Source organism: Idiotropiscis lumnitzeri, chromosome 10 (assembly GCF_059441095.1).
Source record: "Idiotropiscis lumnitzeri isolate Australia: NSW breed Sydney's pygmy pipehorse chromosome 10, RoL_Ilum_1.0, whole genome shotgun sequence".
NCBI lineage: Eukaryota > Metazoa > Chordata > Actinopteri > Syngnathiformes > Syngnathidae > Idiotropiscis > Idiotropiscis lumnitzeri.
The window spans coordinates 14,092,697-14,115,159 of record NC_142400.1 but is presented as its reverse complement, the minus strand read 5'-3'; the positions used below and the strand labels follow the sequence as shown (position 1 = coordinate 14,115,159).

At 39.0% G+C, this 22,463-nt stretch overlaps 1 protein-coding gene across 3 annotated transcripts in view; it reads right to left on the bottom strand.

The window, feature by feature from the left end:
• LOC148329438 (growth factor receptor-bound protein 10-like) overlaps positions 1–22,463 on the bottom strand; it is a 68,018-nt gene that overhangs the window by 15,825 nt on the left and 29,730 nt on the right. For all 3 annotated transcript variants that reach the window (XM_088306641.1, XM_088306642.1, XM_088306643.1), the window contains 2 exons: positions 21,209–21,503; positions 16,457–16,601 (listed from right to left, as the gene is read on the bottom strand). In XM_088306641.1, the coding sequence (XP_088162767.1) occupies positions 16,457–16,601; positions 21,209–21,503 (440 nt within the window). The remainder of the gene's footprint in view (positions 1–16,456; positions 16,602–21,208; positions 21,504–22,463) is intronic.

Here is a 22,463-nt window from a genome sequence, read left to right as displayed (position 1 = left end):
GGTGTGCTCCTCGAGTAAGCACTGTTTGGCAGAAGGGAAAAGGAAGTGGTGGTAGTGAAGAGATACAACTTCATTTACTGTATGAAGTGGAAACTTCAGCCAGGAGGGAAAAGGGGGAATAGGGAATTGGGGGAGGGGAGAGAAAGAGCGTGTGTGTGTGTGTGGGGGGGTGTGTGTGCGTGCGGGGGTGCGCGTGTGTTTGTGTTTCAGACAAGAAAAAAAGACAGGAGACGTGACGGCCAAAGAGTGGGAGTTAAAAGGATTTAGACAGTGAGACTTTCTGATGACACAGTCCAGCAGAATGTGTAGCAAAAAAAACTAAAACTTGGGTGAACTCAAAATTTCAAGGCAACAAACTTTGGTCAAATTTTAATTTTAAGTTGTGTGTGTATTTTTTTATTTTTATTTTTTTACAGTGTATGGTTAACTACATGTCTAAGTTGCACTGCTGTGTGTAAACCAGAACCCCCAAACCACACCACTCTCACAAACCGCCGTCATTTGCATCATTCTTAGCCAGAGAGGGTAAGTCCCAAGAAGACTGCGAGCACCAGGTATGATGACATACTGGTTTCAGTCAAATCCATTATCTGTTACGCACGTTATCTAGTCTGAATGGGTTGAAACAATTTTGCAATACACAGTGCCACAGATTTGTCTTTTGCAACTAACTGCTTCTTATTCATAGCTTCTTTCCAAGAACAATTTTCAGAATGTCAACAAACATAACATGAATGTGATCCAATGTGTCTTTGGTAGGTGAAGTGTCTAAGGATGTCTTGTCTTGTCAGGTGTCAGGTCAAAAATAATTGACCAAAGACCAAGATGGGGTAAAACTTGCACAATCTTCTATTCTCAATCTCAATCTCAAATTTCCCCATTGTGGGACTAATAAAGGACATCTTTATCTTTATACCTCAACCAATCTTTAACATCTATCACCTGAAGACGGCTTGGAAATTCTAATGGAGATTAAGTTACAGCAGATGCTAGCTATGAGCTCCGTCTGTTTTTTTGTTAAACGTGCACTGCTGTTGCTCGAAAAAGAAAATTATTTGCAAACCACAATAAGTAGATTACAGACACGAAACTGCAACGGACAATAAGCGTGGTGAAATACGTGCAAATGTCCAACATATCTACTCCTTTCACCAATACCAAAAGGAATCATTGGACAATGAGATGGACACAAAGAAAAAACATGCTACAATGTATAGAGCAAACATTTGCAAAAGGTCGACCAGAAACGGCAAACAAGGTGCACATTGGCATGTTATCCGACTTTCAGCGAAGAGGAGTTTCCAGTTTCAGAGGGGACACATCACCAAGGTGACATTAAAAAACAACGATGAATTTAATTCCCTGAGGGAGGATCTGTGCTTCCTCACAAAACTTTGCCATCGCTGATGCAGGGGGTGGATTTCGGGTCGTTATGTCCATAATGCGAGTGGAGTCCGTGCTTGCAAATTGAGCCGCTAAGACACCGGACCAAAGCAACAATCTGTTTATCATGCACTGAAGGTATTATTCCATTTTTGCATGTGTAGTTCGCAAAGGGCCAGCTATGTATTTTCAAAATAGTTTTAAAAGTTATTAAATGCACACAAAAAATACAAAAAAGTTATCAAATTAATTAAAGACAAAAGGTAAAGTTTTTACCGCTGCAAATGGTGTACAAACGTGAAGTATCCCTTTCAAGTCAGTTGAGCTTCACTGGCAATTGTGCAAAGATCAGAGGCTGCACCTTAACATGCCAACAAATCATGAGTGTGGAATAATTTGAGTTGGATGTGATCCTACATTTGCTGATGAAGCATAATCATCCAGCTTGGCAATGCCATCACGCTGCGTTATTACTGCATATTAGCCTCTTCCACACAGATTAGTGACTACTGCGGTACTGTTTGTTTATAGCACAATGTCATGAGCATTTAGTAAGAAGTTCAATTGACAAAAAGTTCAGCACAGTCTATTTGCAGCGTAGTAATTTCCAGCAACATGTTGTGCTGACAAATGTAAAAAAAAAAAAAAAAAAAAAAAAAAAATCCCAGTGCGGATCAACCTTGAAATTATGACACTTAACCATAATTAAGATAATTAATTTGTCCTCTGTCATACTGTAGTTATACAACATATTCTATTAAATGACATTCGGAAGATTTTGTGTCAAGCTAAAAATAAAAACAATTGTTGACGAATGGCTTTACCAAGTAACTCCCACAATACTATTAATTACAATGCAACAGCAGTGCAATGTTTCCACACAGGGAATAGAAATAAATTGAGCTTTTCCTGCGTTCTGAACATTAAATATTAACACTTTGGCTGACCCCCGGCTTTGGAAACAAGACTTTTTTTTTCTGTTGTCACCTTCTCGTGGCTCTGGTGAAATTTTTGCCAGCTCATCATTTTCTTTCTTTTTCCTGGTCAGTTGTACAATAAAAATGTGTATGGCATCCTCAAGCATTTCCATAATTTAGACATCACTTCTAACTATCTCAGGTTTCTTATTATTAAAGTTAGAAAAAATAAGACATTTTAGAAAAAATAAGACATTTATTGTGGGACTTTCTGTTCCTCCTTCCCAACTGCATGCAACTGCAGGTAAACTGTTACAATCAAAAAAGCGGCACATTTCCCAGCCCAGCTTTGTGTAAAATCCCAACTTCACTTCGTCTATTCAACGTTGTTCATGTTGTTCTTGAGAGATAAGCAACAAGGAAAGAAAAGGAATGACATGAGGAAAGAAAAAGACTAACGGAATGAAGAAAATGACAAGACTCAAATGACACGACAAGTCTTTTAACTGTGTCCTCATTTGGATAAAAAAGCACAGCAGGGCAGGGCCTCTCAACCTTTCTGATGACTCAGGTCTGATAACTGCTGTGACGTAATTCCTCAGAGAGAGAGAGAAAGAGAGAGAGCTACAAGCACCACACATGCACACACGCTCGCCGTTTCATAGGAGCCCTAAAATGAGCACATTGCACACGATCATATATGCCGCTGTGCCCATAATGCACATGTATGGATGTCTGCGTGCACATTCATGCACCCATAATCCTCTTAGAGAAACACACAAAGACGGCAAGAGTGAAACTAGACAGGCGCAAAGAGACAAAGGAAAAGTAAACTGAACTGTATGAGAACTAGCTTTGTGCAAACTTGAGGTATGTACACAAGCGTGTGTGTGCACGCCCAGCAGCTCACACGCATCCATCCCCGAGCTTCGACAACTGCCGGCTGTTCTATTTTTAGCTGCGGCGGTATTGCGTACACATTACAAGCCATTACATCAGATAGAGGTTTCTGTTGAAGATTAGAACCTCTAAAAAGGCCATTAGCCATTAGACATTCAAACCTATAAAAGTACAGACATTAGTATCCACTACATGCGAGCAATATGAAGCTCTTGGAGTAAGGACAAGCACCAGGGAGAGAAACATTTAGTGACAAGTGACGTCAAAAGTCCAACTTACATCATGTTAATAAATAAAAAAATAAAAAGGAAAATGCCTTTTAAAAAATTAAAACTAACTGAATCGACATTTTACATTCATAGAACTAACTATAATTACAAAGACTAAAAATACCTTAAATTTCGTTTTCGTCAATTAATATCTGACATGAGCTCAAGGGGGGGGGTCATTTTAAAAATATTTATTTCAGTATTAAATTATTGCTTTATATGATGAATCTTGCACTCAATGAAAGACTCCATATTAAACAAAACTAAAACTAATATTAAAACGAAACTAAAAAAAAACTGATTTTCCCCAAAAAACAAAAACTAATAAAACACACTTAGTCTAAAAATGAATTAAAACTAACTGAATTCGGAAAACAAAAGTAAAAACAAAATCAACAAAACACTATATTTTTTTAATCATAATATGCATCGTATTAAAAAAAAAAAATATATATATATATATACATATACACATATATATATATATATATATATATATATATATATATAAATAACTCCAGTGAAATATCCCAAACTATTACAACCCTGCTTGCTATACCACTTCTCATATCACAAGTCATATGAACAGCGCGATTTTTTTATTATGATTTTTTTTTTTTTTTTAACTCTATTGCGTCTCGGTTTGGATCATTTTGTGCTCAGCAGCGAACACACACATACACACACAAAAATAAATAAAAATCCATTCTGGGCACAAATTGAATTATTGCTGCTCTTTAAACAAAATATAATTAAAATTCCAAAACGTATGAAGAAATCTTTTAAACAAATGATGTATTTTCTTTCACAATTTAAAACATTTCCCATGTGTTTAAAACACCAGCTTTGTTTTGTCTATAACTGCGGCTGGATCTCGCTGGCACCTTATTTTCCGCCTAACAGTTGTTAGTTATTTGCCTCTAATTGTGGAAGCAGAGCTCACAGTGTGGAAAACTAAATTTCTGTGGCGCATGGACAAACTGCCAAACAAAAACACCCTCCACCCCGCTAACAACATCCGAGAGCTTGAGATCATTTAAGGAAATAGTATTTAATTACCAAGCCACCAAAACACCCAGTCAATTACTGTAATGGTGTGACGCACAACACAAATATCCGCCACTTCCACACAGTCAATTTAGCTGCACATTATTATCAGAAGGTAATGTTAGTGACACTGTTAGCTAAGGATGATGCGTACTTCAACTCCAGATAGCTACCAAGTCATTGGCTGAGAAATTTATTGTAGTGTTGGTTACCATGTTAATTAGTCCTACTCTTCCACATTTTCAGAAACAGGCAGATCAAATATTTATCTGCTTAGGAAATTTCACTAAATGGGCTTGTATGTAAATATTACAAAATAATCTCCAATAATATGTTCCCAATAAAATTCATGATGCAGATCACCTAAAATTAATGACAAAATGATAGATGTGTAATATTGTATGTAGAGAAGTGGGAAAGCCTTTTTACTTTGTTGCGATATTAATTCACATTTAAGAAAAATAAATAATTAAAAGGCCAAATCAGGGTGAAAAGAAAGATTGACGATGATCCCTTCTTTGGAAGGACAGCAATGTGCATTACAACGTGGTTATTAACTGTCAGGTAAATGGAAAATAATATGGCTGTCATTATTGACGGATTGGCTCCTTCGCAATGAGAAATAAAAATAATCCCCGGTATACGACCCACATCTGTACAAGCATTTCACGGTTTATTTACTGTGATGTTTTTTGTTTTTTGGGCTGTCCTGTTATGAATGTAATATTGCGCTAATCCCAGGAATTACATGTTCAGAATCCTGGCTTTCTTTGGAGCCAATTCATGAATTGTCGACAAGTTTTATTTGTTCACATGTTCCTACTGAAAGTCCCGACTCTATTCAGGTCATCAGTCTTGGCAGGAGCCCAAACACCCCCTCTTCCCTAACTGATGCCAAAATGTCGCAATAGTAACTGCTTGGTCTTTGTCTTTTAAAGACAACAAAAAGAGTCACAGCCTTTGATAAGCTGATTTGGCACACACAAGCCAGCGCAGCTCCATATTCCCATTAAAAAGTGCCTCATATACAGACCATGGAACAGTAATGCTGTGTGTGGTCTGGGCCGCCCACGGAAGTCGATGTCTCGATGATGGGAAGGCGAGGTGAAAACATGAATGGGGCTTAGACAATTTGCTGTCCCCATTGAGTCGCTCTGGTCAGCAGGAGGGGGGGCCACTCATGAAGGAAACTTTTCCGAGTCATGAGGAAGCGACGAAAGGTTACTTGTCATGCAATTCCGGCTTCAAATGAAGACTCGACACGAAGTGGTCTATGTGTTGATGAATTGGGTAAAAGAAGGCCATGCCCGAAAAATATGGGAAGAAACTAAGGCGGCAAACGGTGTTATGAAAAGTATAACTACAGAATGATGGGAGGACATACTCAGACACAGCAAAAATTTAGTTAGCTATTTGTTTCCTATTTAGAGACACTTTCCCATTTTTAAACTTGCATGAGAAAAGCCATAGTGGTGGCTATTGCTTGACATGAGGTAAAATTCACAATAAATTGCTAAAAAAAAAATACTAAATAGAGCGTTGAATGGAATGGGCTATTTCTCTTGACATAAATTTATGTTTGTTTTTTTTTTTTAATTTTTTTATTCACTCACCCGCTGTGTTATGAAATGTTTTACCCAGTATGGTTTATATGTATCGGAAATTGACTTAAATCTCCACACGTCACCAGACCAGGCTCCTTGAGGGCACACCATTGGCGGTAGGAGTGGCCAGACCTGGCAAAGTATGGCCCGGGGGCCACATCCAGCCCACCCACAGTCTCTGACAGGCCCTCACAATGACCATGAAGTCAAAGTAAAACAAAATATGCTGTGCTTTTATTTTAAAAGGAATGCTTTTATTTTCAGTGCACACGGTAAAAGTGAGGTAGCAAGAATGAATGAATGAATTGTGTCGGCACTGTTTCCAACTTAGCTACGTCTACACAACTTTTAAAAAGAAGCAAAAATGACAACTGTGGTCCAAATGTTGAAAAACATTTTTTATTTCCTCCACAATATCGGAAAGAGGGCCTGAAAATACTCTACGCAAATTATAAAATGTACGTATTGGGTGGGTTGTAAGTCATCATTGCATCATTTTAGATAACCGTCAATGTTATTATTTCAAGCTTATTTTAGGTATATATTCGGGAATCCTGTCTGTATGAGTTAGCGTTTGATGCACAAAACTAATTTTCTAAGTGTAAAGATGGAATTTGGATGACCGCTTAGAATTTTGTTTAAAATTTGTGTTTTGTAATTATTACTACATGCTACATCTGACGGAGCAATTTCTTGAACCAAGACAATATGCTTTTTCAAAATTGATTAATATAAAATGAATCATGTCGAGGCTAGCATATTGGCAAAGCCATCGGCAAGCATTCCAGTTTTGGATGTTGCCCCTTTGCAAAACTAAATACCTACACCTGATTTAATAATGATATTTTTTCCATGTCATTCACCCTATTAATTAATAACTTAAGCATGTAAGTCAACATATTTTTTTGTAATAAAAAACTTTCAATTGACTTGTGGAAACGTGGTTTTTACTCATACTGTCTCACTTGCTTTCTCGCATTAATTTTCAGCCTTGGACAAACAAGGTGGAATATCTTGTTGAGGCCAACACACAGACATGACCCATTGGTCCAATGCAAATCGTTGCCAACACGTGTGGGAATTCATACAAACTGTTGTCTACCAAACGCCAAGAGTAAAGTCCAAAGTAGTACAATTTCTTGATAGTGAAATATGTGCTGGTAAATTGAACTAATAGCCTATAAACACAGCAGGGTGTTAGATCAATTTATTGTTTCAATGTATTGCCAGAACAGTTTTATAGATATTGGTAATCTAATGATTAATATTCATATGGATCATACTGAAATATATTAAAATACATTTTTCATATCTGTTAATGTGACCCAGCATCTGGGGATGGTATATATATAACAAAAACAGGTCATTGAAACAACCCAGAATTTAAAATAATTTGACCCCATATTTGGGTAAAATATTTAACTCACCTGTTGGAATAGATCGACCTACCCGCTCTTCCTGGTCAAATTAACAAATACTGGGGTGGTGCTAAAATAATCCAGCAGATTAAAAATAAAGCAATTAAAAGTCAAAGACATCTTAGCTGCATCTCACCTGTGACCCCAAAAAGGGTAAGCACTATAGAAAACAGATGGATACATGCAGAAACTGCTGATGAAAAAAGAAGTTTTACAGTCACTTGTTCAACTGCATATTTTTTACATTCCTAATAGACATTTGTACTTAAAATCAGAGAAAAAAAAAAAATTATCTGGTGATCGATTGACCATTGGCTGGTCTTAGTTTTTATTGCACACTCACTCTCGCTGGCCTTCATTTTCAACTTGAACTATGTGCACTCAGTGGGACACTTTTTTATTAGCACAGGGCAATTGCAGCCTTCTTTATAAGCAGTTAGTAGGTGGTGCAGATAGCTTCTCCGTTGAATTGATTCTGACCTATTTTTTTTTTCGTTGTGTCTTAATTAATTTAGCATGTAACAGGATCATTTCAAGGCAATATGGTATTTTGTGCCAAGCTATTTGCATAATGGGGATAATTCTTAAAGAGTTGCCCACAAAAGTTAAGATTATCTTGATCCTTTTTTTTTTATGAGAATGTCGAGCTAAGAGGTCTGTGCACTGAATTAATACCCACATTCAGTTCTATGTAAACAATGACCTTTATGTTCTGAACGCGAATGTTGACATTTTACCAAGCAGCTTTGTTAAGCGCCAGCATTGAAGTCTTATTTACTATAACAGAGTCAATAGACAGACCGATCACAACAGCCAATCGAATAAATCACCAGAAGGCCGCAGGTACGTGCGTGCATGTACGTTTTAGTGGCTGCGTGGCACTAGCAGGTCGAGCTGGCAGGTTGAGGCATGTTTCCATTTAGCAGCAGGGGATAAATATGGTCCTGACACATGAGATGTTCCAGACTCAACCACAACCTGCCTGGCTCTCATCCAAGTAGCATTTGTTCAACGACAGCCAAACAATTTGTAATGAAAGCAGCAAACCCTCTCTCTCTCTCTCTCAATCATCCAATGTGTGTGTGCAAACACAGACAGAGACAGAGAGAGAGAGAGAGAGAGATAGAGAGAGAGAGAGAGAGAGAGAGGGAGGGCAGGGACATGTATGCTGACAAAGCCTTACACTGTACTGTCTGAATGCTCTATTTACTGTACCTCTGCAACAAAGAGCATCAGATAGCATGAACGTGTGTGACAACGAAACTCTGTGTGCGCGTGTGTGCGCGCGTGTACGTGGGTGTGCGCGTATGCTCCTTGGGCTCGAAATCAGCATTGTATGAGATAGCGAGGCAAGCGATATACACGATTGTATTAATATAAATGCTTACATGGACAAATTAAAAAAAAATACATGCAAACTTATGAAAACATATTATATTGGATTGAAAGAGTGAATTTGAGAGTCAAACTGTCACTTCCATAATACCTAAATAGAATGTTTGGCTATTTTTACGTTAAGTGTAGAAATGTTTCCCACTAACTCTTACAAGTTGTCACAGACACTCTTCTGTTTTATATTTCCTTGAATTGCCACAAAAATGTGAAAAGAGGTTTAGCACTAACATGTCAACAAATGTAAAGAGAGCAAACATTAAATGTGATTGGAAGTGACAGCGCATAGCTAGCTCGCATACAAGAAAAGAGTGCAAGAAGCCAATGTTAACGTTCAAGAGTCTGTACATCAGCTTTAACAACTGGGCATGTACTTGAATTTATGTTCACATTCAGTGACAAATAAGCAAATGGATAAAAAGTGGATACTGGGTGTGGAGAGTTGCGCTATCATATCTTCGGAGTGGTGTCATACTTGCTCTGTGAGCTCTGCAGTCTGCAGAACACACATGCTGGCCAGAGAAGATTTATAAGGTGCTGTGGGTTTACTAGTCGTTGCCTGGCTCCACACAAAACTCCTTCGTTTTTCCACACAAGGGCTCAAAGCATTCATAGCAGGGCTGGGCAATATAAATAATAAAAAAAAAAAACCAGATTTTCCAATTTGATCGATTTGTTTCTCTCTTCACTCATTAGATAAGCAAATGACAATGACATTGTTCAAAACATGTCTTGCTCTTCCGCCTTTTATGTGACTTTTTTTTTTTTCAAACTGGTTGCCAGATGTGAAAGAGTGGCTAAATATGTAGAAACATGTAACAGTTTCAATTGCTCCAATTTTGTAGGAATTGCCGAAATTGGGCAATTGCCGCATATCTGTCAATAACCACAAATATGAAATGCATCTGGTGGTGCATTTATGTTCAAGATAAAAACTAAGTCATAATATGTGTCATCATCTACCCCGCTTATCCTGTAAAGGTTTGCGGGGGTGGGACCGAGCAAATTAGGGCGAAAGGCACACTACACCCTGAACTGGTCGCCAGCCAGTAGCAGACTAAGAAATAATATCTTAAAATAAAATCGGCTGTATCACTTTTGCTTCTATGGTTGAATCAAATTATTCTAAATAGACCCGTGTTTCATAATCTTTATTGGGCCAAGGCACCTATTAAAAAAGAAAAAAACTAAAAAATTTACATAATCCAGCACATGAAATCTAGGTCTGTTTTTAGTTGAACACCAAGGCACGAGACTGCGACCAAAAGGCTCGCATATGCTACAGATTTTCCACTACATGCTCGTAAAGATTTCTGCTGGTCACATTTGTGCAAGTTCATATGTTTTATTTTTTCCTCCAGCACAGGCCCTGCAATAAACATTGTGGTGAAAAGCCTCTCGATTTCAATCTTCGATAGTTTTCGCATTGTGCGGATTGTGATCACTTTGGACTTAAACACCGCCCGCTGATTCGCACTTTGTTCTATTTGGTATGAGTTCCATCCAGGCGCATTGGTCCACGCATCGTCGTCAATAAGCACAATGCACACACATGTACATTTACAATGCAAATGAGGACCTCACGGCAGCTGTTCCTACTTCATAATGCTGTCGTCCAGGGAGGGCTCAGTCTTTATATTTTTAACTATAACTACTTTTAAATTGAACATATCAGTAGATTGGAGCCTTTATAGTTAAACGTTTGTGTTAACCCCTTAGACTACAATTGTGACATTTGTTTGGCAATGTCACAACTAAAAGATACTGTAGGTGCGGCGAAGTCACATGATAAAGTACGGTACAGTAATTCATTTGTAGTCAAACTAGTTCAACTCCAGTTTATGATTGAGCGCTCTTAAAGCGCTTGAAAATATTTTTTAAAACATCTGATTTGCACGATAAGTTTGGTCCATGACATTACCTTTTGCTTCATTAATAAAGCAGGCTTGCCTTGTCTACAACTGAATATTTTGAACCGCAACCCCACTTCCGATAGTATCTGGCTCCATGTGCCAAATTAGGCCTTGCATTTCATCTTGAGTCAATGACAATGTTTTACGTCAGCTAACTGTATCCTGATTAGCCAAATGTTCTGATAGACATAACAGTGCTTTATATGAGGAAGAGATGGAAGCAGGGAGCCAGGGTCAAGAAAAAAAAATAGTATCTCTCACACAAAGAGAATCCCCGATCCATTTACACCCAAAGATATGGAGATAATGAGATACGGACCAGAGAGGCAGGACGTGGGGATCATGGAATAGTAGAGTGCAGTGATCTTGAGGACATCCAGTCCGAGTACAGTAAATCCAACCAAACCGGGGACAGTGTGATCAAATGAATATTCCCACACTGGAAGGACTTGGCTGACTTCAAGGACACAGCGTCCCAATAAATGTAACAACATTCTTGCTTACATCACAGCACAGAAACATCAACGTTGCAAAGGTTATGAGTATTTGTGCATCAGTAACAATCAGTGGCGGGCCGTGCATTTCACACTTGAATAAACCCCCCTCGTATTACCATCATGTATTACACCACGGCTGGAGAAATAATAGACAACCACTTACATACTACTGAGTGTTGGACGACCTAGCTTCTCTTGAAAGGTCCATCTTGAAAATGGCCCCGCAAGTGTATCTGCAATTAAATCCCCACTTTTCCCTCCTTCGGCCATTGTGGTTTAAAAAAAAGCAAGTATGTATTTTCGAACGATCGCCAGTTACGGCTTTCTGGTGTGTTGATTCCGCATAGTGTTGCCCCCTCATGAGTGAGTATCCAATCACAAGCCACGTTCATCACCTTCAGCCAGAGAGAATACCTTACTGTCATCAATTCGTGATCTGATTGGCTATATCGCAGCTGTCTATCAACCGTAAAAGCTCCCTTGAGACACACAACAGACTCCGCCGCGATTGTATCTGATGGCCTCGGACGAATAGTGCGTAATACTGGTATTATGAAGTCTGCCTGGCAACACAAGCTAGCTGAATTCTGATTGGACACTAGGATATAATATTGCATCAATGTGAAGAATATGATCATGATTTCTTGATTATGTTAGGCCATCAGAGAAGGCCTTGTAGGCCTTGACCAGCCCCTCTGTCAAATTTTAGAACCCATTGTGGCCCGCCAATCAAAAAGTTTGCCCACCCCTGCGCCATACGCTTGACACACTTGCTATGCAAACAATATGATGCATTTTAGGTAACTTTCACAACACCGTTCTGAGAATTAAATTTTTTTCTTAGCTTTTAAGGTTTTTAAAGATCAGGAGAAGTCAAAAGCAAAATCCAAATTGCATTTTGGATTAATCGTCAAACCCTAACACAAACTAGAATCTTTCTCATTCAACGTGGGCATGAAAATCAACGAGTCTAAAATAAGCTGTGGCGAGTGCTTTGTTCAGTATGCAAGAAGAGGTGAGAGCAGGACAACTCATGTCTTCTTTACCATGATAACATGCCTTGCTCGCGAGCATTCCACAGTTCCAGGCCAAGAAGAACATTGACATTGCTGGAGCAACCGCAACCCTAACCCGAGCTGACTCTATAGGATTTAAAAAATTTTTTTTTTACCGCTTTCCCAAGTTCAATGTGAGCCATCAAGGCAGTCTGTTTTAAAGACATGGACGGCATCAAGATAGCCATGATGCTCCTTCCAGGAGGCTGGAGACCAGGAGAGTTCATATTAATGAAACATGGAACCACATATCTGCCAGAATTGAAAAGTAGTGTTTCTCCGTATATATTTGGACATTCATTGAGAGGTCAGAGCAGAGGTCAATTATGTTAATAAGTTGTCTTTTTTTGGGAGTGGGTTGGAGTTGAAGCTTGCAGGTTCTTCCACATCAAACCCAACTGAGCATTCTTTCATGGGCCATGTTTTGTATTAGCGTGGAAGTTCAAAATCTATTGGTAAAATGAAGTGTTAAGATTTGGAAGAAACTACATTGGTCTGGGTTTGACCTCGGACTGATTCTTTTATTAAATGGTGCATTGAATAATTTAGCCCTATACATTTCATGAAAAGGTTTACTAGTTCTGGTCTTAGCGATTCATCAGGTGAACACTGTGTAATACAGGTTTGGCCCAAAAAAATGGTAGCAGCCTATATTCCAAATGAATTAGACGTAACTACAAGTGCTCCTTGATAACAACTTTGAGTGATCCAGTTATTATGATTCATAAATATCAGCTAAATTCAAATTTACCTACGGTTCAAATGAAAAGCAAGAGATGGACTGAAGGTTTTTACAAATAAAACATACCGCGATGTGAATATGAGGAGAGCTGGGCAAATGCAAGTCATTGGGAAAATTGCAGCCAAAGCTGTAAGCTTGCCCAGTCATTCCTGAAAGTTGTGTGCTACTTCCTCATGCTTCCTGCACTGAGGCGAAGGAGTTGGAAGAGAAGAAGGGAGGGGTCCGGGGCATTATGTGTCTGTCAGAGAGCGCCTGGAGGCTTCAAGAATCCAGGAAAGCAAATAGAAAAAGCTCTCAGCTCGCCAGCTGACTGGACGACATGTATGTGAGGAGACAGGGAAAGACTTGCACAGGACGACAGGAAAAGAGAAGGCAGGCTCGCACAAAAAAAGACACCTGTGTTTGAAAGTGAAGCTCAAGGCTTGTGGAGAGTGAAAGAGCCCAACCTCATTGCCCTCATTTTGAACAATCAACATATCATTCCTGTCTCGCAATCACTCAAGTGCCTACAAGGAAATGGTGTTACTGGGTACGCACACATCTCGAGGCACATGTCTGTGGGAAGTTTGGTCAGAGTAGAAAAGGTGTTGAATTGGATTTCCACTGAAGAATAACCACAATGAGACATACTTTCCATTGCCATCAACAACCGACAGACACTGCCAATTCTCTAAATAGTTTACAGAACTCACAAAGGCAAACAAGCAGACGGAGCTGCAAACACACAAGCAGAAAATAAATGGAGTCATCGGCATGGATGGGTGCCGAAGCACTCTCACACCAGTTTACATGATCGTTTGCAGTGTGTACACTGAAAACACGCAAGAGGACTTCAAGTCTCCACAAGTTTTCTTCAGCTCACCATTGCAAATGTTTGGTTCAGCAGGACAAAACTGGGGGGAAAAAAGTGTTCCTCTTCCTATATACAGCACGTTTTAAACATGTGGGCAATAAAACATGGATATCTTGAAGGGCGACCATAATTTTAACTAGCGATGTCCCGATACGATCACATGAGCAGAAATCGGGGCTGATCAGGCAGGTTTCAGATGATCAGGGATTGGGACAAAGTCACCTAAGAACCCAAAGTTATGAATATCTTGTCCAATGGAACAGTTTTAGCTTAATTTTATTTATTATTATTTTTTTATATTTCACAATGTTGCGGCAGCAGGCAGAGTGGCAGTAAAGGCCTCTACCCACCAATCCGCCGGCGGCCGTCAGAGTGTCAGGACACGCCATCTATTTGGCGTAGCCCGCAACATCTTAAAGTCGGAGCCGTTAATGGGCCGACTGGGGAGCGTGTCCAACCAATTTAACATGTAGAATCGGGTCAGGCTATCGGACAAATGAGCACTGTGATTGGATGTCAGATAACGAATCAGTGCAATGGACAAGTAGGGGAAGTGACAAAAACAGGCAAAACTATGAAAATGGAAGTTATTCCTCAACTGAATCAACATTTTTCTCATGTCCTCTATGGGCAGAACGACTGGCTGGTCAGAAGAGTGCAGAGACAAATAAATCATTCTCATTCAAGAAAGACCAAGAAGTGATCAATATCCTAACCTAGTGCTTTTTTTTGGAATATCACGGTGAAAAATGTGACATTATTGGTAAGTGTGAAATTTTGGAACATGGAAATGCCTTCCCAAGGTAAATTGAATGAGGTGAACGTGTTCCGTTTCAAATGTGTAATGTTGAATATTGCCATGAGGAATGAATGGGAAATTTTTGGTTGAAAAATTATGATTTTGGGAAAACCATGAATTTCTGGAAGGAGAAAAATGCAAGCAAACCTGGGTTTTTGGAATTTATAGAATTTGTAACTGTGACAATCAGTCAAAAAGAAAATAAGGAAGGAGCGGACACTAATAGACACATTTTGAACTGTTCAATATGTGTCTCATCAAATTGAGAGCTAACACAAAAAGAAAGCCAAAAATATATTTTTTTTTTGTGCCGCAAAAAGCAATTGTCAGATCCTTAAAACCAGCGACGCAGATTCAGGCGCCAAAAAGTGTCATCAGGACATCCCGGAGTGTAAGCTATGCAAACACTTTGGTTACTGGCAGAGAAGCATTGCGGGAAAAAGCAAAAAGGACTGTGGCTCGGACGTATCAACTGATATTTAAATGTCTGCTTGGTTTACTGAACAGAAAAAAAAACAAATCCCAGACTTTTACCTCTGTTCATCATTTCCAACTCCCCTGCACCTCTTCCAGTCCCCCGCTTCATTTCCTGGTCCACACAGCACACTTAATGAGCCATCTGGGAATTAAAACGTCAACAAAATTCCTGCCTTGCCTGGCCTACTTATTTTGAGTCATACTTATGTCACTTTGAGACGCATTCATTTTGAACCTTTTGACCTTTAAAACTAAAAATTGACTGTGCAGACCTGAATCTTTGCTATAGCTTCTAATTTAAGCCTACAACCTCTCCACATGGAAATAAACAAGTACACCGCTCATGATGAACTTGAACTTGAATGAAACTTAATGTTTGGAGGCTAAGACTATAAGCAGGTGCATTCAGTCCTCAGATTGCAATCTTAACTCACCACTTCCCCACAAAACTCATTAATAGCAAGCACTGGCAGGTTATAATTAAACTCAGATGTGCACGGACAGAAATACCTTTACTGGAAGTGCAAAAAGGATCAGTGACCAGAAGAGAGGCCTTGGATCACAGGCATGATACATCTGATAAATAGTTTGGTGACACATTACTGTTTACTGGTATGTTACTGGACCCAGCATTGGCTGGCTCCATGTGCAGATCATTAACTACGATGATGACGATGATGATGTTTATGATGATAGAGTGCTTTCCAACTCCAAGAACAGGCACGCCGGTGTCCTAATCTTAGACACACAAGTGGAAATGGGCACAGGCATATACGATTCGGCCACGGACACTGTTAACCACAACACACACATGTAGCATAGAAATCATGTGCTAGCAATCACCCGGCCTGAAATTAGTAGAAAAATGAGGCAGATGTGGCCTGGGAAATTCCTAAACGTCCATGTGCAACACACAACGAACCACTAAGTGCAACTGATTTACGATGTTCCAAATCTGCAAAACAACAAATACAATCCAACAAAATCTATCAAAATGCACTCTTATTTATTGCAGATGTCTTGCCTGTTCACCAAGCGATAAAGACTCTGACTTAGAGCGTAAAAAAAAAACAAAAAAAAACATAAAACTCATTTTGGGGGAAAATAACTGGTTCCTGAAAAGCGATTGGATTCCAACAGTGTGGCATAAATGTTTCTATTTTTGTATGGGTAGGTTCACTTGCACTTACATATATGCCAGTGGAGGCTTCTCTGGGAGGAAGCGACCCAGGACTGAGCACAGGGGAGCTGGCCGGACTGCACAGCTCGGGGAAGGGATTGGGGATGGCTGGCAGTGAGGAGGTTCTCAGTTGTTGCTGCTCCTCACGCAACCTCCTGGACAATGGCAAGAGGACACCAAAACAGTCAGCACGGTCACATGCACAAAGTCCAGCTACCTCAATAGTTTGACTTTGGCATCTCGGTTTACATTCATTGGTTGGAACGGCAAACATTCACTGGCACATGTCGTGCAGAGCGGGCTTTATGCGTCTCTTGTTGTGATAAATTCACGTTTCATTTTTCAAAAACTTGGTCTCCTGGTATTTCCTGTAAAATGCACCTTTTGTTTTCTTCTGGGCATATGCTCTTGTGTTGACACTGAGAATTTTAACAGTTACAAAAAAAAGTTTCTAAATAAGTTTTTTTTTTTTTTTTTTTGCTAGATGGATGTAATGGAGAGAGAATCCGGTCACTTTTAAAAATAAAATACCATCACTGTCCTGTGAAAAACATGTACGTACAATTTCGGAATGAAAAAAAAAAAAATTCACGTTAATGGGATTACTGCAACGCGGAAAACCTATTCAAGTAAAAAAATAAAAAAATAAAAAAATAAAAAACTGATTGTCAAATACTGTCCTTTTTTTTATTTTTTTTTTTTTTTATTGTTTCATCTGTGCGGTCCGCCATGGACTGGTACTGGTTTGCGCCCCAGTGAACGAGATCATATAGGTGATATAAAGTACAATAGGTATCATGGAGACTACCGTATTTTCTGGACTATAAGCCTCTACTTTTTTGCTAGATTTTGAACCATGCGGCGAAAACAACGGCTTTTCTGTGGATTTTCCTTTCACTGGTGGGAGCGCTCTATGGTTCAGAAGACACGCTAAGTAAATCTTAATTTTTTTTTTCCTCTTGGGTCTGAACTGTTTTATTCAGCAAAGTTGTTGCCGTGTTAAAAGGCGCAATCTGTTTTACCTTTATGTGCATTCACAGTCCAAAATTGTTCTGTACATGCAGTAAACAACAATTCTTTTTCAACATAGAAAACTGCGGCTTATATGTGGCTCTTTTTTTTTTTTAATAGAGTTGCTGCGGCTTATATACAGGTGCGGTTTATAGCCCGGGCAATACAGTAAATTAATATTGCAACAAGTTGTTGGAGATATGCTCGACTTCCCTCAAGCAAGGTATACTCAGCTCAGCGGTGACGAGCTTCCACTTAACACAACCAGGTGTCCTTTTGAATCCTGCAATGTTCTTGATGAGCCACCACAGCTATAACAGGTCACAATTGAGCAGTTTGGCTCCATTATTGTGCCGGTATGTTAAACTACATCAATACAGGGTCAAAGAGCCCCCCCCTGCGGCATGTCCTCCTTTTCCTCAAATGTCCAAAAAAGGCACCCTGAGATGAATCACGTAACATCTCCTGTTTTGATATCTTTTCTAGTGCTGTAATAATAATATTCTTCTTCCTGAAGTGAAGGCTGAAGGATGTGCAGAAAGTGCGGTCCAATCTGAATATGAAATATATTCCAATTGCATATCAGAGGTGTTCAATTAATATAAAATGAATTCAGCCAGACAAAGGTGTTTATATTTGTTTCAATCCCATTTCATTGAAACTAATATATATGAATACGTAATATAACCAAATGGCGTTATGGTGAGGATGACTATCTTAAAAATGTTTTGTTGATGTGAAATTAAAATATGAGCTGACATTTATGGTAATGACATAAGATGGGATAAAATGGGTATAACTTTGGGATAACAAGACCGCTGACACATGTGAAATATGTGCAGGAGGCGAGATTAGAAGATCTTTTCTGTATCGCACCCAAGCTCATGTCTGTTTCCGTCTGATCTTGCCATAATGAACAGTCTCCAAGCCAAGAGAAATCACAGACCCCTGCAGCCTGCTGGCTAATTTTCTGCAATATTTATCACACATCAATATTAAATAAGACATCTCTTTAAAGCATTTTTTTTTTTAATTAGGCACACGCACTATAAGCTCGTGGCTCAGAAGAGGGATGATGGTTTGACAGCCGATCATAAACTTTTCAGGATTGAATCTTTTTTGGCGGTGAATAGTGCGCTCGGAAAGCCATTGTGGGAGACTCTCTCTTTTCGACTCGGTTCTCCCTGCCTCTATCATTTCTCTGTAGAACCCAGCGAGTTCAAAAGGGAGCGGGCCTTTTGATGTCGTCCCATCTGAGCTAGCGAACAGGGTTATCCAGAGGTCAGCTCTGAATAATAAGAACTTCAGGGCCTGAGTCGGTGCTTGTGTGTGTGTGAGTGCTTGTGAGAAGAGGCGAGAAAAGCGAGAGTCCTTGAAGACAGAATACTCTATTACCTGATCATTTTTTCTCTTACTTCTGTCAAATAGTCCGGACAGGGATAATTATTACAGACCGCTCTGCAGTGAATGTATATAATAAAGCCTATAATGAACGCCTCAGGGAGACTGTGAACTACTACTATTTAAACCGAGAAATAGGCTTACGCTTGATGATAAAATTAATGAGAATTGGACCTGATGGTGTTGTTTGAGACAAACAGGGCCTGACAAGAAGGAAGAGGGCATTGAAAGGCTACAGATAAGAAATTAGATGGAAACATTTATAAATTGGGAGGTTGTGCTCAAATGGTAATAAATATACAATCGAATCTGTCTATTAATCTATCAGATTGGAGCCACATTCAGTAGAGTCACTGGAAAGCCCAAAAAAATAATAAATACAGTGTATTCTCATAATTTAAGTGCCCCTAAAGTTTTACAATTTGGAATTCAACCAAACTCTTCTGAAACTGATGTGCCTCTGTAGTCACATAAAACTTGGGACTTCAAAACAATATTATTTGAGATCTCAGCACATTGTGCAAAACCACACTTCAATAAACATCAAAGTTTTTTTTTCTTTTTTTTTTTTTTCCCTCTGGATGAGTGGCTTTTTTGATGATTGACTGTTTGACCCAGGAACTCCAAAGAGGCCGCCCAGTGTCCCGGAACTTATTGTGTTCAACCTCTATGCGGTGTGCAACAAAACAGATCCAACAAAGTTAAAATAAATAAATAAATAAACAAATAAATAAATGCAAATGATTTCCCGTTACGGATCATAACGATATTATCAATGCTCAACAAAAATCTAGTCAACTCGCGTTTGTGCATTCACTTATTGATGGATGTTAATAATCAACAGCTTGTTGCTTTGTCATTAGCAAAAACGAGTATATCAATCATCTACTCTGCCGCATTAGAAGGGTGGTCTTTATATGCTAAAAGCTCAAGAATGTGTACTGACGTTATATTCCGCACATGCCTGTGCGAACAACTCACACATACAACGATAAAAGTTTGAATGAATGCACCAGGATACTTTCTGCTTTTGTCATTAAGATTTACGAGGAACAAAAGTAAGCGACAATTCCGACAATGTTGCGCATGTTTGTGGGAAAACCAAATCCACAGGCTACTTCCAGCACTACCACTACTAGCCTGGCTACGATTGTTCCACCCACCCACAGCCCTGCCAAGAAAAGCAACAAGCTCACTGAAATGAAAAGTTACTTTCAATTTGACGTAGTACCCCCTGTGTGTTTTGTATTTCAATAAGATTTGTAAATTTCATAATGTGGACCACTATGCTAACAGCACAGTGCTACAGGCTTATTTCCAGACAGAGTCCACTCCCTGTATATGTCCATTTGCATTTCTGCTGGACACCTCTCTGTTCAATGGGTTGGCACCAGGGATATTATAGTATTGGAATTTTAATTATATTTATTACATATTTATAAATGTATATATATTTATATTTAATTTTGAGTTTTGTTTATCATAGTTTTAGTTTTAGTTAGTTTTCAGAGCAGCTTTGTTAGTTTTTATTAGTTTTAGTCCCCCCCCCAAAAAAAATTAGTTTTGGTTTAGTTTTAGTATTAGTTTTCGCTATAAAATAAATTGGTGTTTTTTACCTGAGTGAAGATTAGAAAAACACCATGTTTAGTATTGTTTAGGACAAATAAAAGTACAATCAAAAATATGATTTCAAAACATTTTGATAAAACCAGTTGCAGATTTACAGCTTCTAAATTTAAATGTGGCTGAATTAAATAAATGGATTTGTGGCTTCAATTAATGTTGAGAAGTATTAAACCCAGTTGTACAGTGTGCTATTTTTTGTACACTGTATACATTTTCCATAAATGGAAAAAAAAAAGCACTTTTTACCTAGCGTTGCGTTTCGGGCTGAGTTATATAACAAAAACAGGTGTATGATTTGAGCCAAAGCCACACGCTGACTCGTCTCCAAGGGTGACGTCATCTGCTGGCTTTTTTAATTGGCTGCTGCCTGATGAAGTTGCTTCTGTGCGACACACATTAACAGAACTACAACTCCCAAACTGTTCGATCTTCGCTTCCTCCAGCTAATGACTGTGCAGTAATGTCAAAATTAATCCATTTAAATTCAACCACAAAGGCTCGTGTATTAAATTAATTGCCAAAGATGAAAACGAAGGACATTTTTGCTATAATTATAGTTTTAGTTAGTTTTGCGAAAATACAATGGAGTTTCAGTAAGCTTTCATTTTTTTTCAAAAGCATTTTTGTTTTTATTTGACCTCATGAACGGCATTTTTTTTTACAATTTTAGTTTTATTCATATCGTTTGTTTCCGTGAACTAAAATAACCTAGTTTGGCACTCACCTCACAGCCAGGATGTGCATGGGTTGTGAGCGTCGTAGGCTTGCTTGGGGTAGGTCTGTGGACGTGGACGAGGGTGGTTCCGGTGAGGAATGGCTTAGCACATGGTGACCCTGCCGCAGTTGCGTGTGGTGCGTGTTAGGGCGATGGTGGTTGTGGTTTTTCTGGGACGAGCTTGACGTCTGTCCGTTTTGAAGCATCAATGTAGATTCTGTCTGCTGGGCAGTGCAGGTGGAGTATAAGCTCTCCAGGGAAGAATTCATGTCATTCACCAGGGCCTCTAAATCGACATCATCCTCTGGAAGACAAGACGAAACAAAAAAGCGATGCAAATTTGAAACTATTTGCTGGAGATGGAATGACCATTGCCCCCCCCCCCCGCCCCCCTGTATATCGTGATTTGATATGTGTATTTTTTTCAAGGTCCTCTTCATGCCTTTGAAATGATAAATCAAATCATTATTTGGTGATATTTAAATGGTTTTATTACCGAACTTTAGCATTATTATTATTTCCTTTTGCAGTCCTCTATTTGTTTCCCTGATTTTCAGCTATTTGGGATGTGACAATAGCAAAGAACCAGCAACGAATAATGCATTTAATATAAATGTTGCGACTTACTTTGACTTGGTCCTGTATTTGATGTGTGCTGAAATGAAATTGTGACTGTGGATGGTACGTTAAACAATGACTTTTTGGCCATGTTAAATATGTGGGCTCTGTTGCTACTCCAGTATGGGTCATGGCCTCAACCTGGTCAATGGCTAACCCATTTCAAATCTGTTTCTGGGGGGGAGTGCTGCTATGTGTGTGTACGTGTGTGAGAAATAGAGAGAGATAGTGATAGAGATCCAAAAGTGGAGGTGGTGACTTTAGACACTTGATCTTATTGGGTGATTACGACTGTTTTTTCTTCTTTTTCCAAATCAAATCATTTGCCGTTTGAAAACTGCATTTTCCTACATCGCGACGACGGTTTGAATTCAATTCATTGTTCAGCTATGATACCGATCAATAAATTTGCAGCAAACCTTCAATCAAAATTCAGAATGCAATGAACTAATCGGCATACTTTCCTTTCAAATGATTGAGGGATGAAAAAAGGTGGAAAATCCCTGGAAATTGTTGGGACTTTTCCACGTCTATTTCAGTTTCTCAATTATTTTATTGCGGTCGGATGTGAACTGTTAACCTCGCAATCTTAAATCTCAGTAATCTCATAAAAGAAAAGCACAAAACGTTCAATGCGCTCACACGC